Genomic DNA, 19,804 nt, shown 5'->3' with positions numbered 1-19,804 from the left:
AATGTGAAAATTAAAATGAAATGAATCAAAACCAACAAAATTTAAATGAAACGCTTGACTCTTATCAAAATGGAACATTTTGACAATGTTGATGAACTCAAATCAAAATGTTTCCAAATTTTCATTTTGCAGGAATTTAGAGTTTTTTCTTGGAAACACTTTTTGGTTTTTGTGTTGTGGGGTTTTTTTTTTAAGGGGGAGTTCTATCTTGGAGATTCAAGCTCTTGAGAATCTATCATACCGTAAGTATTTTTCAGTTTTGATGTTGCCTTGGCTAAGAAGATGTATAAACTTAGATAATGTTCTGATCAAGACTTTTTTCTTATCTACTCTTATGACTCACTGTAGCAACAGTCTGCCTTACAGAAGAAACTCTTAGCATTAGTTTCCAAAGCAAAATAATTGCTACGTATTACTAGAACTGTGGCAGCAATTTCTTTTGATGGCTAGTATTGTTTTTGTTTGGGTTGGGTTTCATTACGTTTAGGAAAAGCTCCACATCTTAGAATAAGTGTTATAAAAATAGCTGAGAATTACAGTGTTGCATCCAGTGTGCTGGGGTAACAGGCAGGATTTCACTCACAGATTATTTCCAAAATGCACTACTTTTCTGTGTGTTTCCTTTCACATTCTCTGTAGCAGGTCTGACAAGTAGATCTGCTTCATGCTACACTCACGGCAGAGCTCAATTTAACCCTACTTTTCTATTATAAAAAGCATACACTGAGCATTGGCTGTGCATGAAGATATTTGATGTGAAAATCCCGTCAGTTTTCCGCTATTCTGTACATCCATAGGTCCATTTAACATTTTAATGTGTTTTTCCCCCCTGCTATTCAGAAAGATATCATATCCTGCATAATGGGAAGGCATTAAAATAAAGTTTACTTATTAGCAAGACTTAGGCATGGTACCTGCACTCAACGTGGCTAAAATAATTGAAATAAAGCAAATGAAAACAGCAAACAAGCAATTCTGACAAGCAAGTGTATCTTAAACTCCCATTTTCAAATCAAAGAACACAAGGAGATAGATCAACTGTGTTCAAAATTGCCATTGACCTCTGACGGAGAACAAATTACAGTAAAGGGTTAACACTTCGATGATTTTTGAAGCAAAGGAGGAGAAACTTCTATTGCTGCTTTCCAGCCTGTGCATTTTGCTAACCTATATTTGGCTTCCATTGTAACATTCTCCTTCCACATAGCAATGCATTTGGAAAAAGTGAATTTTTGTCACACTGCTTGCCAAGTATTTTAAACTGACACCAGCTATGACTAATGACAGTGCTGGAATGTGCTGTTCTCAGTAGAATAGAGGCCTGTACAGACCTAGGAGTTTCCTGGGGTCCAGCTTCTGTCTGTTCAGGGGGCTGGTGCCATACAGCAGTGAGTGATGTTCAGAGTGAACCAGCTGTATTTCCTCCAGACTGGCTTTTCGACCTCGAATTCGCTGAAAGAAAACAGCAGAGGCCTACAATATTCCACTGACAATATTTAGGGAGAAAAAAAAAAAAAGTAAAGGTCCGAAATAACATTTAGTATGATTAATAATGGGTTGAAATTGCGTCATGCAGGAATGTGACACTGATTTGTTTATTAAAGTAATGCTATATGAAAAACAAATGCGTGTGTGGTTTATTACAAATGCTTCACTTAAGTCTTAGCAGAGTTAACTTAATACAGGGTTTCACATTCAAGAAAAAGGAAAGATTCTTCCTCTTTTCTACATTATATTAAGAGATACAAACCAAAAGGTGAAATGTTTCTTAAGTAAGAAATCTGGCTAGAAACATTCTAGTTTAAAGAGCAAAAACTTATTCAGACTTGTAAGCTGCAGATGTGTTCTGAATGAGGATTAATGTTTTTTGCATCCCGACTAGTACTTGTGATTATGCTGCTAGAAAGAACGTGATCACAGTGAGGAGAGCCAGGGAGAAGAAGAAAACTAAAGTTTAAACGCTTTAATAAAATATTTCTATATCTTTTTATTTTTTTAATGTATGTTCAATATCCCAGGATCATTTTTGTTGTTACACATGCTGACTCACTTTCTTCCTTACATTTTTGTAAGTGGAGTTTCCCTCTTTAACTGTTTCTCCGGCCTGTACTCTCCCCACTTAAATCACTGTTAAAAAATCTGAGATGTCTTTCTATAAAGCCATTGAAATTCAATCAGTTTAGGAAGGAAGGAAGATAGGAAAGAAGGAAGAAAAGATAAAACTAACCCTTTCTTATTCAGCAGATCTGTTCCTTGTATGTATTTGGAGTTACAGCTTGTCATAAAAATATTTACTTCTCTGCTTGTGTTAGTGCTGCACAGCCTTTGCAGACACAGCAACATGAAGCAGATTTTGTTCAGGTTTGGGCATAATAAACAGCACTGTCAACAAAGTTCTGGTCCCAAGATCATCTTTCCTGTTGATATTGGATAACGTGGAAAGAAAACAGCCTATTTTTAAGGTCTTGGACTCTATTTGCAGATCTGGTCCTTATGAACACCTGGGGCTCTCCTCTCGCAACTTAGACTGTGGATCTGTCTGACTGTCAAGGTCTACAGATAAACAGGTACAGAAGGTATCTAAATAGACTTTCCTATTTTTAATAGACTGATTAACCTGTTACAGAACTGCCACTCAGTTCTAGTTTTCTTAGAGGTTAAGTCATAATTCTTATTATATCCATCACCTACTCATGCACATCAGAAAGCACCAACCTCTTCACTAGGAGAAGAAAGCATATTATAAATATTAAAGAGAATGTGCAATGCGGAATAAAGGAGCTGCCTGGGGGGGGGGGGGGGGGGGGGGGGGGGGGTCAGAAGAACCATGCACAATGAGTGCATGGAGTTAAGCAGTGGCAATTTTTTCTGACTAATCAGGAAAAATGTCCTAAGAGTTAGATCTAGATGACTGTGGAACAAGCTCCCCTTCAGCGAAATGGTGGAAGCCCTGTTTCTTGCAGTGTTTAAAACTTGACTGGACACAGCAGTGGGAAAAACATTTTAGGGAATGATCCAAGAACTAAATGACTTAATAAACCCTTTTTCATCTCTAATTTCTTCAAGCCTCTCCCAGTCTCACATGAGAATTTGTAGCAGTGCACTCACATCCTTTTAACACACAGTTGCACAATCAAAATCAGCACATTATGTTACTACATGGAGTCAGTAAACTCTGTAATGGTTCTTCTGGGTCAGATAAAATATTTTTCTTCACAAGTGAGGTGACTGGTAACATTTATTCGTTCATCCATTCTCATTAAGGTCTATGTTTCTAATAAGCTGCTTTAAAAATCTATATACCCAATTCTCCACAGCAAAACAGGGAAGGGAGGCTGGCTTTTAGGACAGCTAAAACAAATGTGTAAGAAAAGTAAAGAGGTATTTTATGAAGGTCACATCAAAGAACCTTGAGTAAAATACTCACTCTCTGGTCATATATTTTCTACAAGTTACACAGAAAGTCTTTAAGAGATGTTTAAGAGAGTTAATTGTCTGGCTCTTTTTAAAGTGCTGTTAAATGCCATATCCCTTTAACTATAAAAAGACCCACAGCTAGCCATTATTCTTACAACGGGGAGCTCTGTGATATCCTATGGAATACAGTGATTTGCACTAACAGGGTAGGGTCTGGAAGTGGCTTCCCCAAAACGTTTTGCCAACAAGCTACCTACTACCCAGTATCGCCGGCCAGATTCTCCAGAGCAGAAACAGGTTGTACAGAAACAGGTTTGGTGCAGAAATCAAGTAGCACCAAACAGGACACCCCACTCCAGGCTGCTCCCAGCAGTGAGGTCCTCGGAGTGCAGCCAACAGCTAAGCTGCCAGGGCAGGCACAGCCCAGAGCTGCTTTTTCTCTACGGTTTCTCCAGCTCTAACCTTGAGCATCGGCAAGCACATTTACACAGCAAATGGCAGGAGGAAAGGGAAGGGTAAACGGTGCACACGTCTGTGCTGTTTCTGCATTCCCATCTCCTCATTTACTGTTCCTTTTATCCCACCCTTGCGGTATCTCTGCCTGTCAAGCCATTTCAATAACATTAAAATTCCAACTATCTAAGGCTCTACACAGAAGAAAAAATAATTGATATTAAAAATTACCTGTAATAATTACTAAGAACAGTTCTTCTTACACATGATGTCAGGTTTTAGCAGATCTACAAAAGCACATGTCATGAGTCTGTTGCCAGAATCTGGAATCATGTAACTTCAGTTATGCAAAGCGATAGTTTCTGGCTCTCACTGGCATGAGTTATCAGACAACATAACATATGCATTTGTATAACTTTACACATACACTTTTATCCACATCTTTTTTATTTTAAAGTGTCTTTCTTGATTTTCATCGGCCATGGTAATATCAAAAGCCCAAAATGCAGTAGAAAGCAGAAAATTGGCATAAAGCCAATGAAAAAGGAGAAATAGCATAGGAGAACTTATGAACAGTATTTGTTTCATTCAGGGGGATTTGAATACTATATCCATCCATCTACTACATCCTTAGTAGAAGGCAAGTCATCCTTTTCTAATGCGCATGACAATTTGTGTGTTGGCTTTCTCCTCTGACATATGCAGTTCCCTCATCAACAGAGACATTTATACATCTCAGGAGAGCAAAATACTGCCCCTGAGTGCTTTGAAAAATCAGTCTAGAACTAGAAAGTTGTTCTCCCCACAATGGGAAAATGCTTTCACCTTCCACAGAATTTAACGTCAAAGAGAACTGTCTAGTCTGGTCTTCTGTTTAAAATAGACCATTAAAGTTTCACACAGATAACCTCTATTAACCTGAAGATTTTGGTTAGACTTTCAGCAGACTAAGCTCTTGCACAGTCAGAGATTCAAAAAGACAAAGGTGACACTGCCTGTTTCGCTCTGCTAAACTAACAGGAATTGTTGGCATAGCTTAAGGAATATTTCTCACTCGGGTCTCTCAGCGTAAGGTGTCCATTGCCTTTACTGCAGCTACTTGTAATGAGATAGTGTCTCTGAAATTCTCTCAGGCTACCTAGTTTGTAAACAAGGTCTTCAGAGTTTTTCCTGCTTTTCTGGGATTTCTTATAGTTGTTAAATGCTCTCTTGCTTTTAAAAATACACACACATAACATGGATCTTTGGCCAGTCAGGACACCCACATCACTTGCTCTCTCTCCGTTATGTGGGAATTGCAAGCATTTCTCCGGCACATATGCACCCACATAGAGAAGCATTTACTCTCTTCATGTGTTTTGGTCCTCTAGCGCCTGACATGAATATGTTCAACACTACAAAGATTTTTGCTCTTAAAGACTAACTTTTCCTGTATTATTTCTTCTTCAGTGGCAAACTGAGGTTCAGAGGATGGAATTTTTTTCATATGTTTCAGACTATGTGATCTTGCAGACTCAAACGTTTTTAAATCTTTGAATTCTTTCCTTCTCTCCCCTTCGGTCCATGAGATGTGGACAGCAGGAGGTGTAAGATGTCTCCCTAATCCAGAAAACTACCAAAATTCAGATCAAATTCCAGGCTGAAAAGAAAAATGTTGCTGGACCACAGTCCCTACAGGAAGCAGAGGTGGGGGCACAAAGTGGGACCGTGTCTACATTCTTCTTTTCTTTTCTAAAACTGTGCTGATCCGTGTAGCCTAATGTCAGTCATGTGTGCATAAATTATGGCCCCAAAGGAGTTATGTAAATACTTCCTCTCCCTAGAACAAGTAGAAAGCAGACACCACTACCAAAACATAATTCAGTCCCTTTTTTGTCCCAAAGGTAGGGCAGCTATGCATTGCTCTTTACCAAGAGAAAATTGCAAAAAAAAAGATAATGGATGTTTTTATGCCAATCTTTGCATCTTTTAGCTGCCCTGTTCTGGTGCTGCATTTGATAACTGTCTGTTCTACATCTGTCAGCCTTTAACGAACACAGAATAGGTATTTCAGTAAACATACACAAAACTTTTAAACTAATGCAAAAATATTGTGTCTGAATTTTATTTTTCCAATACATATATACCACGACTATAAAAAAGTCCACTACAGGGGGAAATTACTCCACTCTCTTGCCCTGGACTCACTCAGGGACTGGTCTCTCAAATCCAGCTCTCCAGGGCTGGCCATGGTCTGAACGTGTTTCTCCTTTGTCTTGGGGAAGCCGATGGAGGAAGTAATCTACCTATTTGGAAGAGTGATATGATTAAAAAAAAAATCTGAAAGCTATAACTAGTTTCTCATTTTAGCAAAAATCCTCTGAAGTGTTGTTTGAATAACTCTAGAGCTCAAATATCTATGGCTAGAAAGACAAAATACAGTCTGGAGAAGCAAGCCCTTTTGGCTGTGTCTGTAGCAGTAAATTAAGCAGTGCCAGGAAACATTCCCAAGCAGAGGAACAAAATCATCTGTACTATTAAATTGCTAAAGTGGTCCTTCACACCGTTTTGGCTGAGCAGCAACTAGCACTCTCCCAAACAACTCCCAGACATGGTTTGGTCACTGGCACGGGCCAGGGAGCATTCCTGGTAGTATGAACATGGGCCTTTCCATGCCAGTTGGCCGCAGTGGTGGAGAACAGTCCCAGGCACATTTTATTTTGTAGTGAAGACACAGCTTTGAGTACTTCAGTCAAACCTTGTTATGATTTCACCGAGTTATATTTTTAAAATGCTATATATGGAGGCAATAAGAGCAATATATATAGGTAACATTAAGTCTAGATTAATCTACCTAGATTAATCAATTAACTGCAGCAAGCGTGGTGTCAGCCCAGTATATATGACTTCAACATCCCATGCCCAGTTAGAGATGATGGTTCTCTCTGCGCACTTGGCCAGTCGTCTCTCCAGAGCCATAGACCTGAGCTGCGTGAGAGGGGTTAATCCACACCACATGATTTAGGAACCACATTTTCCTCCCTGCTATAGATAACAAAGATCGTATAGATATAGATTGTTGATTTTCATAAGGGTTTCTTGTTAGATTAAGCAAATAGGGAGGGCCGCCTGGCATGAGCCTGTGGCTAAGGATACACAGCTTGCAAGGTAACAAGATCTGAGCTACCTCTCACTGAACTAGCTTTGATCCTGAAACTCCTCATCAGACAAAGAGTGGGACTGCAGCCTTCTTGTGGGACTATTGTTTTAGTAAAAGAGAAAAAAAAGAAGGTTCACAGTTACTGCAGAGGATTTCCTAAGTGGCTGTTGCAGGTTGCTGTTCCTAAGCTGCCCTTTAGGCTTGGTGCATGAGGCAGTGCACGTGGCAAAAACCTGACCAGTGATGTCCCCACTCCTTCTGAGGGAAACCATGGGAAATTACATTGAGAAATTATATTAAGAAATACTAATGTCCATGAGGGGGCATTCAGAAGTCAATAAAAGAGACAGTGCAGTTGCCCGTGATGCTTTGACTCCGCATCCTCAGTGTGGTGCATTCCAGAATGCAGCTTAATGGTGGCCTATTATTTCTTGAATAATGCAATAACCGCTCCTTTAGGGACACGAGTCATACATTCAGCTGAACAACTTTCCTAAAGAATCAGAGCACCAATTAAGTGAATCACTGCAGCCTTGCTTCTTTTGAAAAGTGAGCAGATGTAAGGACGTTTGACATCAAGCAAGTGCTAGAGAATTCAGTGAAGCAAAGGACAGACTGCATCATCAAATATAATCCTGTCTTTAGCTACATAAGAGGATCAAGATAAACACCAGATCTACACACCAGCTTCACACTGAGGTTCCTCAAAGTTTTATCATCAGAGTTTACATTTGACAGCTTGTTTCACATTCCAGCCTCATTTCAAAGCATGCAATGGGAGTGAAAATTAACTGAATGCCGTTCGACATGAGGTGACTTATTTCCTCTCTGCCCCCTCACTGGGTTTTGCAAGACCTAATAGGCTATATTTCAGTTTTTGAAATTGCAGAATCGTAAGAGGAAACTTTAAATCTTCCAGGAAACTATTGGACTGCATGCACCTCAGACTAACCTATACCATTTTTCCTATTTACACCTTTTGCAGATCCACACAATTTACTGTTCAGCAATATCTTTTTATTACTGAAGAAAACAATACATAGTAGCACATTGCGGTTTACTTATTTTCTCTCTTTTTTGTCTTTTCTTTATAATACGGGTCCTGAGTCAAGAAGGTAACTAGGCCTTATTTTAGGAAAGTACTCGGCTGCATGTTTAACTTACTCCTTAAGTATGTGATCCCACCAGTGAAACCACTCATGTGATATGTGGCCTTAAGGGCCTTGCTGAAAGAAAGTCTTCTTGAAGATTGAAAAAATTATCCAAGCTAAAAAAAGAATTAGCCTGTTAGAGTGCTGCCATCTAGTTAGATGAGTGTATACAACAAATCCATTTATAGTGCTTGCTATATCTCACTGCCCAGTACACTAGGCTACCTGCAGAAAATCTGTGGACAGTCACTGATAGCTAATCAAAGGGACCTATTGTACCCGTTCCTTTGGGTTTGTAAAAACCTAAGTATATAAAGAAAAGTAGTTAAAGAAAACAGAGCAGAAGAGCCCTGGCAATTTTGGGATCCTGCAAAACATAAGCAAATTTGTGTTGAACTTTGTTAACTTGTGCTGCAATGCAGTAAGCACGCTCAATTGCCACAGGCTGCTGCAGAAGTTGACAGTGCTGCACAACTCATGGGAAGCAGTGAATGGTAGGAAAAGGCTGTTTTTCAGTAACCCAAGTCATATATGAACCTCAGAGCCCATATTTGATTTAAGTATGATGTTTTAATATGCAATTTCGTGAGGGAAATCAAAGCAGAAGAAAGTTCCACATTTGCTTTGATACTGTCTAGAAGATTGCAGTTGAATGTCTCGGGTTTTGACTTGGTATCCATTGTACAGCAGGCAAATGAAAATGCTATGAAAACAGACTTTAGAGTCTGAAATAAGACAAGATGCAATGTGCTTATGGAGTGATACAAACTACATTAAAAAAAAGCAGTGTTCTATGCCTCTACAGAAGTAAAATCATTAGCTGCTTTAAAAACTTAAGGGCTGTGCTATTGAAAGGACTGCACTTGTCATTTGACTACTGCTTGTCTACCTTCCTATATCAAGGTAAGGAACACAGTCATGTCTAAATTTTATATTCTGATGCATGTGGATAAATGATTTTCATTGTGTAAATTCTGTGTTTTCTGATTGGGAAGTGTGCTTTCCAAAAATGCATTATTTTAATATTGTCAGTTAAGTCCAAATAATTCCTAAGACAAATTACTTGCTTATTACAGAAGTAAGACAGATTTAGGATTTAATAAATTTGCCATTTACTTTAACAAGTCAAGTATCTGGTCTTTATTTTTTATTACCTCGCATTTGTTTAGCAACCCAGTTTCTTGCAGCCTTGACCAGATGCTTTGGATCCTTCCAGCATGTTCAGGGTGATTAGCATAGTTGCCACACATACACTGGTGCTTCAGCATCAGACTGTCATACACAACACCTTCAGCACAAAGACAGCACAATAAGAAACAGTAAGTGAAACAAATGCAAGTTATATTGTTCCGCGTCATGTATACAATAGCACAACTGGATTGTATTTGACAGTTAGAGCAAGATGAAAATTCTGGATCTTAATTCCCCTTTCCTCTGGGAGACTCTGAATTTTGACTTACAAGGTACATCTTGTAATACTGGTAAGACAAAAATGAATTCTCAAGAAATTATACTAATAAATACAATTAACTGTAAAGAAGAAAGGAAATCGGGTGGTGTCTTGTTAAAGCTTTTATGGCTAGAAAAAGTTCCGACCTATTACTGAACCACTTGTTTTCTCTTTCTCTAGTGTCTAAGGTCAGTTAAGGCTGTTAACCTGTATATAACAAGAAAAGGTTATATATTTATAGCAATGTAAGGAAAATCATTCAGAAAAACCATTTAAAATAAATTTTGAAATGGCAATGCCACTCTGTATTTGTACTGCTTATTTAATACTATATTAATTCCAGATCTCAAAGCATATCAGATGAAAGTTTCAGAGAGTTGCAGCAGTGGCAGCCAGAGTCCTTTTTCATTAAAAAGAAAAGTTCCACCCACTACTCAATTAGGACCAAATCCTGTTGTTAGACTGCAGTGCAAGGTTCCTTTTGAATTTTCTATGCTCATTTATTCAAGGACAGAACAACTTTATATGGACCAGCTATCAATATCACATTGCTCTGTAGCTGTGTATTGGGAGAAAAAGAGAAATTTTAGTGAGTAGGCTTCAGCTAAACTCAATTTTCAAGGCTTTCAAACCAAGTCTGAAACACTGAAAAATGATTTTATTTATTTACTTGTTGTTTGCATTTCCCTCAGAAATGTCTGGAACAAAAATATTTACCTTACCCCTGTGAACCATTTTCATTTGGGAAACATTTGGATTTTTCTTCCCCTTACAGTTGAAAGGGGCTCAAATTAACAATTTCTCCAAGCTGTAAAACTTGGCATTCAAAACCTCTTTCTTATGTGCCACCACTACTGGGGATGCCAACACAGTTCTGGGAAAATTGTGTTAGCCTGCGACTGAAAAGTCAGCCAGCGAAGAAAATACAAAACTAAAGTCCAGATTCAACAACATGCTCAATACCACCCTTATTCAGCAAAGTTCTTGAATGGATATTGAACTTTAATAACGTGTTTAAAAACTCTACTGAATAACAGTCTGTATACATTGTGGACAATGCAAAGTTAAGGTTCTGAGATAATTCAGTTAGAACCCAGCCAGAAATTATGCTGCTCTAGAAATATTTATGCTGCCATATTTCTTGGCTCATGCACTTTAGAACTGATCCTTTGGGATCTTGCTATTTAAGCCAAAATGATAATACAACAATTATGTTTAGCATAAGGAGAATGCAAACATAATACCTATGTGCAGCATGACTAAGTTTATGCTAAATTATTATCTAACAAAATAGTTCATCAGCAATAAATTCTTGTATTTACTTTCTTGGATTGTTTTCTTTTAAAGACAAAAAAAAAGAACCAGTGAAAATCTGGAGCTAATAAACTAATGCAGCTTAAAATCTCTGCTGGCATTGTCAAAGCAGTTAATAATTTCCTTTCTCTGTTTGTTTCTCAGTTATTTGCACTGTACCGTTTATAAGCTTTGCTGTTCTATCATCAGGGCTTGTAAGTTTTTTGAAATAGCAAGCATGCACACAAATAAGTGCATGCTCACATACCTTGCTTTCCTTTTTTTGGCACCCAGAGTTTTAACTTCTACAGTCTGTTGCACACCCAGATTGTACAGTTTGCCGGTGGTCATTATACCATTAGATATGAAAACTTTTCTACCCATCCCCCTGCCCAACAGAGAAGGTGTTTAGATGCTAAATGTTCATGCATCAGGACTTTCAGAAGCTCTTAGGCAGAGTAGGTAGTTATATCCAATGGATTTGAATGGAAACACTTGTTAAATGTTAACAAAATTAGCTGAAAGTTGAAGGTATCTCCTGCCTGCCATTCTTTCAATGATGTTTTGTTCTAATTCTCAATGCTCCCTACAGGCTTAGGTTTGCATAGTCGAAATTGTAGTTAATAGAAATAAAAAATATATATTTTACTATGTTGTTATTATACAGAATTAAGATGTTATGCAATAATGACACTTTCTGATGGCCTATATCAGGGTTTCAACTAAACAGTGGTTTTGAAGTGAAATGCTGAAACTGTGTATTCAGGATGCCTCCTTTGGTTGACATAGATATAAACATCCCCTTCTTAGTGCATTAGTATTTTTCCCAAAATTAAATATAAGTAAAAATGTAATTTTATTGTACATTAATTATTTTGTCCGAATCAAAAATCAGTTTAATCGGGTCAGGTCAGTATTGCATGGCAGAAGCATCTGCTCCAAACTTTTAAATACTAAAATATTCACACCACTGAGTGTCAAATTTATTTCTAGCAGGATTAATTGACTTAAGAAAAGACTGAAATATATGTTTTCATTTATTGCAAGCATCTAAATTGATTTAGGATGTGCAAGTAATTCAGATGTGTGGCTGCTGGTCATACAGCACATGTGCTTGGGACAATACCACAATGCAGCAGTAGAGCTTACTGCTAAAAATAGCCTGTAGGATTTCCCTAACAGGATTCAGCCAATAATCTCCCCACCCCCACAAAAAAAGAGAGAGAGGGAGACAACTGTTTTCAATTGCAGACTGCTGTGAAATATTAATAAAAGATGGTTATTCTGTCTCTCCAGAACAAATGCCTACAGCCAGATTCTGCTCTCAGATTCCTTGTGTAAATCTGAGCAGCTCCACTGAGACTGGTGGATTTATTCTGGATTTACACCAATATTACTGAGGTCAGAATGTGGCCCTGATGACAGACTGGAATGGTGGCACCACTGAACCATATAATGATAGAAGACATAGGACAAAAGAAACTGAATTTGCATTAAGTCAGAAAAAACAAGGTCTTCCTGGTGGGAACTCCCTAACACTCATTCTTTTCCAAAATACTTTATTTGGGTCAGCTTCTTTTAATAATATTTTAAACAGAGGGGAGAGCAAGAGACCTAAAAATTGTTGGCTAATAGTATGCTTTGAAGAAAGTGAAATGCCCTGGAGAACAACAGTACCAATAAGAAAACCCAAGGGAAGCATATCTAATAAATTATTCAGAAGAAAAATCTGAAATAAATAATGTCAAATATATTGTAAACCACCTAAGTGAACATCAAGTAGATTTTATATTTTTTTCCATCTTTAACTCATTATCTTGTGCATGTACTGCATATATATTGCATAGCTCTCTCACAACCATCACCATTCTGATTCACTTCAGATATTTGGCTAAGAGCATTTTCTCTCATGACTCACAAAAATAGGCTCATTTTGATCCCTGTGTAATGTTCTGCCACAACAGTTTTCCTTCTACCTTTTTTGTCTTCCAAGAATATATTGTCTTTAAATAGGAAAAAAAACCAGTAAGAAATAATTCAAGGCAGGGAGGTGTGTGTACATTAAGTTCTAAGGTCTGAATTTGACCTCATTTTATGCTATACTAGAATTTTCTCCCTTCCCACCCACCCATTCCTTCCTTCCATGCTTTTAAAAATGGTAGTGTTGCAACTGCTGTGGACAATGGCTGGTTGCATCTTGTTTCCTCTTAAGGGAGCAAATCATAGAACCACAGCATAGCTCAGGTTGGCAGGGACTTCCAGAGGTCTGTAGTCCAACCCTCTGCTCAGAGCAGATCAGCTTTGTCATCAGACCAGGTTGCTCATGACTGTCATCCCAAAGGATTTTGGAAAGGCTGTATAAGAATAGATAAAAACTGGGTCTGGGTTTCTTTCTTTCCACTGACCAATGAATAAATGCTAGGGCACCATCCAGACCCAGGAAATACTATGCACAAATAAAGCCATTCTATACCATACCGTACCGTACCATACCATACCATACCATACCATACCATACCATATGGCCTACACAGAACCAGGCTTGCTGGTGTCAGACAGGATTCACCTTTCTCAAAGGGGGAAGAGGGTCTTTGCTCACAAGCTAGCGGGGCTCATTGACAGAGCTTTAAACTAGACTTGAAGGGGGAGGGGGATAGTATCAGGCTTGCCCGTGACAAGCCGTGGGATGACACGCCAAGGTTAGAGGGACGGGGTGCTAGCGAAGGCCCTCAGCCTGTTGCTCTGAGACATGCTGGCTACGCTGCAGCACACCTGAAGTCTTAAGGAGATGAGCCAGGGGCTCCTGAGGTAATAGGAGCCAACAGGGAAACACCAGTGAAATACCTCAAAGGAAAGAAAGGGTGTTCCTCTAAGAAGGTGACATGGCCAACAGCCCAGCTGAAGTGCCTCTACACCAATGCACCCAGCATGGGCAACAAACAAGAAGAGTTGGAAGACATCATGCTGCTAGAAAGCTACAACCTAGTTGCCATTACTGAAACTTAGTGGGATGAATCCCATGATTGGAATGCGGCTATCGATGGCTATAGGCTGTTCAGAAGGGACAGGCAAGGAAGGAGGGGCAGAGGCATTGCCCGCTACATCAAGAAATGGATAGAGTGTGAAGAGCTGTCTCTGAAGAATAGCCATGAGCAGGTTGATGGCTTATAGGTAAAGAATCAGAGACCAAGGTAACAAAGGTAACCTTGTGGTTGGTGTCTACTACAGGCCACCCAACCAAGGGGAGCCTATTGATGAAGCCTTCTTACTCCAGCTACAGGAGGCATCGCACTCACAGGCTCTCGTCCTGCTGGGGGACTTCAACCACGCTGACATCTGCTGGAAAAGTAGCATGGCAAGCTGCAGGCAATCCAGGAGACTCCTCGAATGCATTGAGGGTAACTTCTTAAGCCAGGTAATACACAGCCCTACCAGAGGGGGTGCAATACAGGAACTGGTCACCAACGCAAGTGAGCTAATCGGTGACATCAAGATTGGAGGCAGCCTGGGCTGCCAGTGATCGTGCACTGGTGGAGTTCACAGTCCTGAGGGATATGCGTCATGCAAAGAGTAAAGTTAGGACCCTGAATTTTAGGAAAGCAAACTTCCAGCTCTTCAAGGAGTTAGTCAATAGGATCCCCTGGGAAACTGCCCTCAGGGATAAGGGAGCAGAACAGAGCTGGCAGACCTTTAAGGACGCTTTCCATAGAGCGCAAGAGCTCTCGATACCCAGGTGTAAGAAATCAGGAAAGGAAGGCAAGAGACTGGCATGGATGAGTTGAGACTTGCTGGTCAAACTAAAGGGCAAGAAGGAAATGCACAGGCAGTGGAAGCAGGGACAGGTATTCTGGGAAGGGTAGGGGGATGCTGCCTGGTTGTGTAGGGATGGGGTCAGGAAGGCTAAGGTGCAGCTGGAGCTGAACTTGGCAAGGGATGCAAAGAATAATAAGAAGGGCTTCTACAGGTATGTCAGCCAGAAAAGGAAGGTCAAAGAAAGCGTAACCCCCTGATGAGCAAGGGTGGCAAACTGGTAACAACGGAGGAGGAGAAGGCTGAGGTACTCAACAACTTATTTGCTTCAGTCTTCAGTGGCAACCTCTCTTCCCACACCTCTCAAGTGAATGGACTGCAAGACGGGGACTGGGGGAGCAAAGTCCCTCCCACTATAAGAGAAGATCATGTTTGTGACCACCTGAGGAACCTGAACATACATAAGTCTATGGGACCTGATGAGATGCATCCCAGAGTCCTGAGGGAATTGGCTGATGTAGTTGCCAAGCCAATCTTGGCAGTCAGGTGAAGTCCCTGGTGACTGGAAAAAGGGAAACATTGCACCCGTTTTTAAAAAGGGTAGAAAGGAGGACCCTGGGAACTGCTGACTTGTCAGCCTCACCTCTATGCCTGGGAAGATCATGGAACAGATACTCCTAGAAGCTACGCTAAGGCACATGGAGGATAGGGAGGTGATTTGAGACAGCCAACATGGCTTCACCAAGGGCAAGTCCTGCCTGACCAACCTAATGGCCTTCTATGATGGAGTGACTACATGAGTGAACAAGGAAAGAGCTACGCATGTCATCTAGCTGGACTTCTGTAAGGCCTTTGACACGGTCACCCACAACATCCTTCTCTCTAAATTGGAGAGATATGGATTTGATAGGTGGACTGTCTGGTGGATGAGGAATTGGTCCCGTCCAGAGAGTAGTGGTCAACAGGACAACAGGCTCAATGTCCGGATAGAGACTGGTGACAAGTGGTGTCCCTCAGGGGTCTGTACTGGGACCAGTACTGTTTAATATCTTCATCAATGACATAGACAGTGGGATCGAGTGCACCCTCAGCAAGTTTGCAGATGACACCAAGCTAAGTGATGCGGTTGACACCCCTGAGGGACAGGATGTCATCCAGAGGAACCTGGACAAGCTCGAGAAGTGGGCCCATGTGAACCTCATGTGATTCAACAAGGCCAAGTGCAGGGTCTTGCACCTGGGTCGGGCCAACCCCCACTATCAATACAGGCTGGGGGATGAAGGGATTGACAGCAGCCCTGTGGAGAAGTACTTGGGGGTACTGGTGGATGAAAAGCTGGACATGAGCTGACAATGTGCGCTTGCAGCCCAAGCAGCCAACCATATCCTGGGCTGCATCAAAAGAAGCGTGGCCAGCAGGTCGAGGGAGGTGACTCTGCCCCTCTACTCCACTCTGGTGAGACCCCACCTGTGTCCAGTATTGTGTCCAGCTCTGGAGCCCTCAGCACAGGAAAGACACAGACCTGTTGGAGCAGGTCCAGAGGAGGGCCACAAAAATGATCAGAGGGATGGAACACCTCTCCCATGAAGAAAGGCTGAGAGAGTTGGAGTTACTCAGCTTGGAGAAGAGAAGGCTCCCAGGGAGACATTGCAGCCTTTCAGTACTTAAAGGGGGCTTATAAGAAAGATAGGGACAACCTTTTTAGCAGGGCCTGTTGCAATAGGACAAGGGGTAATGGTTTTACCCTAAAAGGTGGTAGATTTAGACTAGATACAAGGAAGAAATTTTTTAAGATGAGGGTGGTTAAACACTGGAACAGGTTGCCCAGAGACGTGGTAGATTCCCCATCCCTGGAAACATTCAAAGTCAGGATGGATGGGGCTCTGAGCAACCTGACGTACTTGAAGATATCCCTGCTTATTGCAGAGGGGTTGGACTAGATGACCTTTAAAAGTCCCTTCCAACCCAAACTATTCTATGATTCCATGATTCTATGATTCTATGATATGTTAATAATACATGTATTGATCTAGTTATTCACAGAAACTGTATTAGAACTGTTGATGTTGCAAAGTCTCTGTTCATTGTCACTCCAAAGGTGGTAATCTTGTAATGTAGAAAATAGCTCTATTTTCAACGCACTCAGAAATTGCAGTGAGAAAGGTTATGCATGTAAGTCTGTAAGCCTGGAGACATGTCAGGGAAAGGGATTTCTTCAAGCAGAAAGGAAAGGCTTCATTGTGAATGCAGACGTCTGTGCTCTGTTGGACCTGCGAACTGGTCAATCAGCCAGGGGGTACTGGCTGGCTGCTTAGCACAGGTACAGCTTGGAAGCAGCTACAGCACTGCACTATGTCTTCAGCCAGTACCTAGAGGATATGAAAGAGGTGAAGGTACAGAGCAGAAGTGGAGAAGCAGAAGCATGAAGTTGTAGAGAAGGTGGAAATAGGAAGATTTTTTTTTTTTAATGAGTAGAGATTATTATCTTGAAAGAGTGGTGGAGGGGGGAAAAAAGATTCAACAAAAGAAGAAATGAGGATTCAAGAAAAAGATGTTTCGGATTTGGAGAAAGGAGTTCAGCGAAGGATTGAGAATCTCAGTTAGAATAAGAGGCATTTTCTCTCTCTTTCCTTCTCTCTTTCTTTCTCTGTTTCCACTGCTGTTCTTCATGTGGCAATGCTTTACTAAAGGGGTAAGGTTAAACTGTCTGCCCAATCTTAATACACTCTGACTCTGCTTATGCACTGTCTGCATTTCCATTGCAGAACCCATGAGGCTTCCCTGTGTCAGATCTCGAGCCCTTTATGCCCGGTATGTCCCATTTCCCAACATCATCTCCATTTAGTGTTTGTCCTACAGCATTTCATTCCTTCTCTTATTCTTCCATCTCAGCTTCACATTTTCTTTTTTGACCAGTTCCACTGATGCCACAAGTCCCCAGAGATATGTAACTGCCTTGACCCTAGTCCCCTTTCTGGGGACCTATAAATGGAGGTGTCAGTAAACCTGAGCAATCAGATCAAAACAGCAACCTTTACATTTGTAACTCCATTCAACTTTTCCAGAGGAACTGCAGATTTTTGAACAGGATATTGAAACCTACACACAGTGAGCTTGCTTCTGGTGTACTCTGAATCTTTTAGAATGAGTTTACAATTTTTTGGGGACTCTTTGAACCACAACTAGAAAAACAGTGGCCTGGTTTAATAATCCTGTCTATACACAGCTGGTCTTTTTGCAGAACCTCATGGAAAGTGAATTAGCTTGTTTCTTTCTCTACAATCCAAATGTTTGTTACCCAACAAGTGAAATTCCTAAATTGACAGTGTATTTACAGAAGAAGAAATTATGTCTTTCATCTTTGAATGTCATCTTGCATCCATTTACCCACTTACTTGCAGTGTTTTAAGGACATCTCTTTTTCTTTGGCAGTTTTTTTCTTTAAAATTATAAATTTTTGCTTTCCAAGTTCACATTCTAATTGGAAAGATGGGAGTGCACACTGTCTTGCACAGTCACATACAGTACCCATTAAGGACTCCATCCTACATCAACCCACGGTCATGGCCTGAAGAGCTGTAAGCTTTCAGGGCATGGCAAATTCTGCCAACCGATGTGAAGGTATTAATACTTCTGACAGAAACCTGAATAAACAGTACCTCCAAGTATTCATTTCCCCTTGTGCGCAAAATGAAACTTTGCTTCTACCCATGCTGTAATGTTATACTGAGATTCAGGCTCTTAAAAAGAAGGACGCTCTTGAAAGGTTAGATTACCCATAATAAGACATGGGTTTTCTGTGGTCATTTTTCTTCCTTTCACTGAAGTTTTTGGGGTTCTAGTCACTCTGCTTTGGACAGCCCAGACCATACCAATAGGAGATGCTCCCTGAGTGACTGGACTGCCCAAGGTCTGGCCATAAAACCTTCCCCTGTAGAGACTCCACACAAATGCTGAAAGACACCAGAGTTGTAGTCAACATCACTTTCTAGTCATGGCTACAGCTTTCTGTAGGGAAAGCAACCTTGTAGCATAGACTGACTTGTCAAATGAAGACGTTGAGAATTATATTGCAGCTTTCCTACTTACTGGTGGTCTTTCTTCAAGTTATTGGTGGTCTTTTTACAAAATAGGCAACAAGAACATGGAAAAAAGAACCAGAGGATAGGGAAATGAAAGAAAAAGCTATAAATGACTTAAAGGCACCAAAAATGCACCTGTTGCTATATTGCCAGAGCCAGTCAATGATAATAATTTATGACTGTGTGAATATTAACCCTGTGATTTATCAGCTGCACTGGTTGACTTGATGCCAGTACAGCGTCATAAAACCGAGGAACAGTAAGGCTAAAACTGAATGCATTGCTGCAGGAGGTATTCAAGGCATTTAAATCTGTTGATCCTACATGAACAAACGCATTTGCCCTGCCTATTAAAAGCACTCTTTAGGGAATCCTACCAGTCGTGTAGACATGCTGGCTGGCCTGGTCCACGGCTGGGTGAGGTAATGTGGAATCAGCAGGGGAAGACGGGGTCCTGGACACCGGCCGATGTTTATCTAATCCCGCCATGCCAACTGTAGCCATCTGAGCCTGGTAGATTTCCAACTGGTGGACACGCTGATGCGCCAGGAACTCCTGTTTCCAAGAAAACAGCACAGTAGAAGGAAATGTGAGATGGGATCAAGTAAGACACTGAGGGAAACATGTCAACAAATTAAGTTCATTAGGTCAGGGCTGCAATAAACAGTGTAGAAAAAAAAAACCCAACAACTCACACCTAAGACCTAGTAAGACCTAGTCAATAAATCCATTTAACAGATGTTTTCACACTGACCGTGTGGGCTGCTGACTTTGCTGGAGAGTAGGTGATGGCAGGCAACCTGTCAGTTCTCCCTGACAGAGGAAAAGATGGCTTCACATGCAGAGGCTTATAAAAGACAAAGGTTTTTCTAATATGTTGAATACATAATATGATGTTAGATACGCACTTTATGACCCTACACAAATAAAAATAAAATCTTCCTACAGCACTGAAAGTGAAAAGTGGTGTCCTTACTACTCAGCACCAAATTTCCTGAGCAACTGTGAGTCAAGTTTCTACAGAGGACTCAGTTCCCAGAGCTCCCTGGAAAACAGAAACAATTTGCGC

At 40.7% G+C, this 19,804-nt stretch overlaps 1 protein-coding gene across 13 annotated transcripts in view; it reads right to left on the bottom strand.

Annotated features, from left to right (window-relative positions):
- Positions 1 to 19,804, bottom strand: part of HDAC9 (histone deacetylase 9) — a 496,147-nt gene that overhangs the window by 136,136 nt on the left and 340,207 nt on the right. For 12 of the 13 annotated variants that reach the window (XM_075492939.1, XM_075492937.1, XM_075492938.1 and 9 more), the window contains one exon: positions 19,113 to 19,290. In XM_075492939.1, the coding sequence (XP_075349054.1) occupies positions 19,113 to 19,290 (178 nt within the window). Of the gene's footprint in view, positions 1 to 1,331; positions 1,453 to 9,314; positions 9,449 to 19,112; positions 19,291 to 19,804 lie in introns of all 13 variants that reach the window. The other variant, XM_075492948.1, reaches the window with a different exon arrangement.

This window comes from Mycteria americana, chromosome 2 (genome assembly GCF_035582795.1).
Source record: "Mycteria americana isolate JAX WOST 10 ecotype Jacksonville Zoo and Gardens chromosome 2, USCA_MyAme_1.0, whole genome shotgun sequence".
In the NCBI taxonomy this organism is placed as follows: domain Eukaryota; kingdom Metazoa; phylum Chordata; class Aves; order Ciconiiformes; family Ciconiidae; genus Mycteria; species Mycteria americana.
This window is presented reverse-complemented; position numbering and strand designations above follow the sequence as displayed.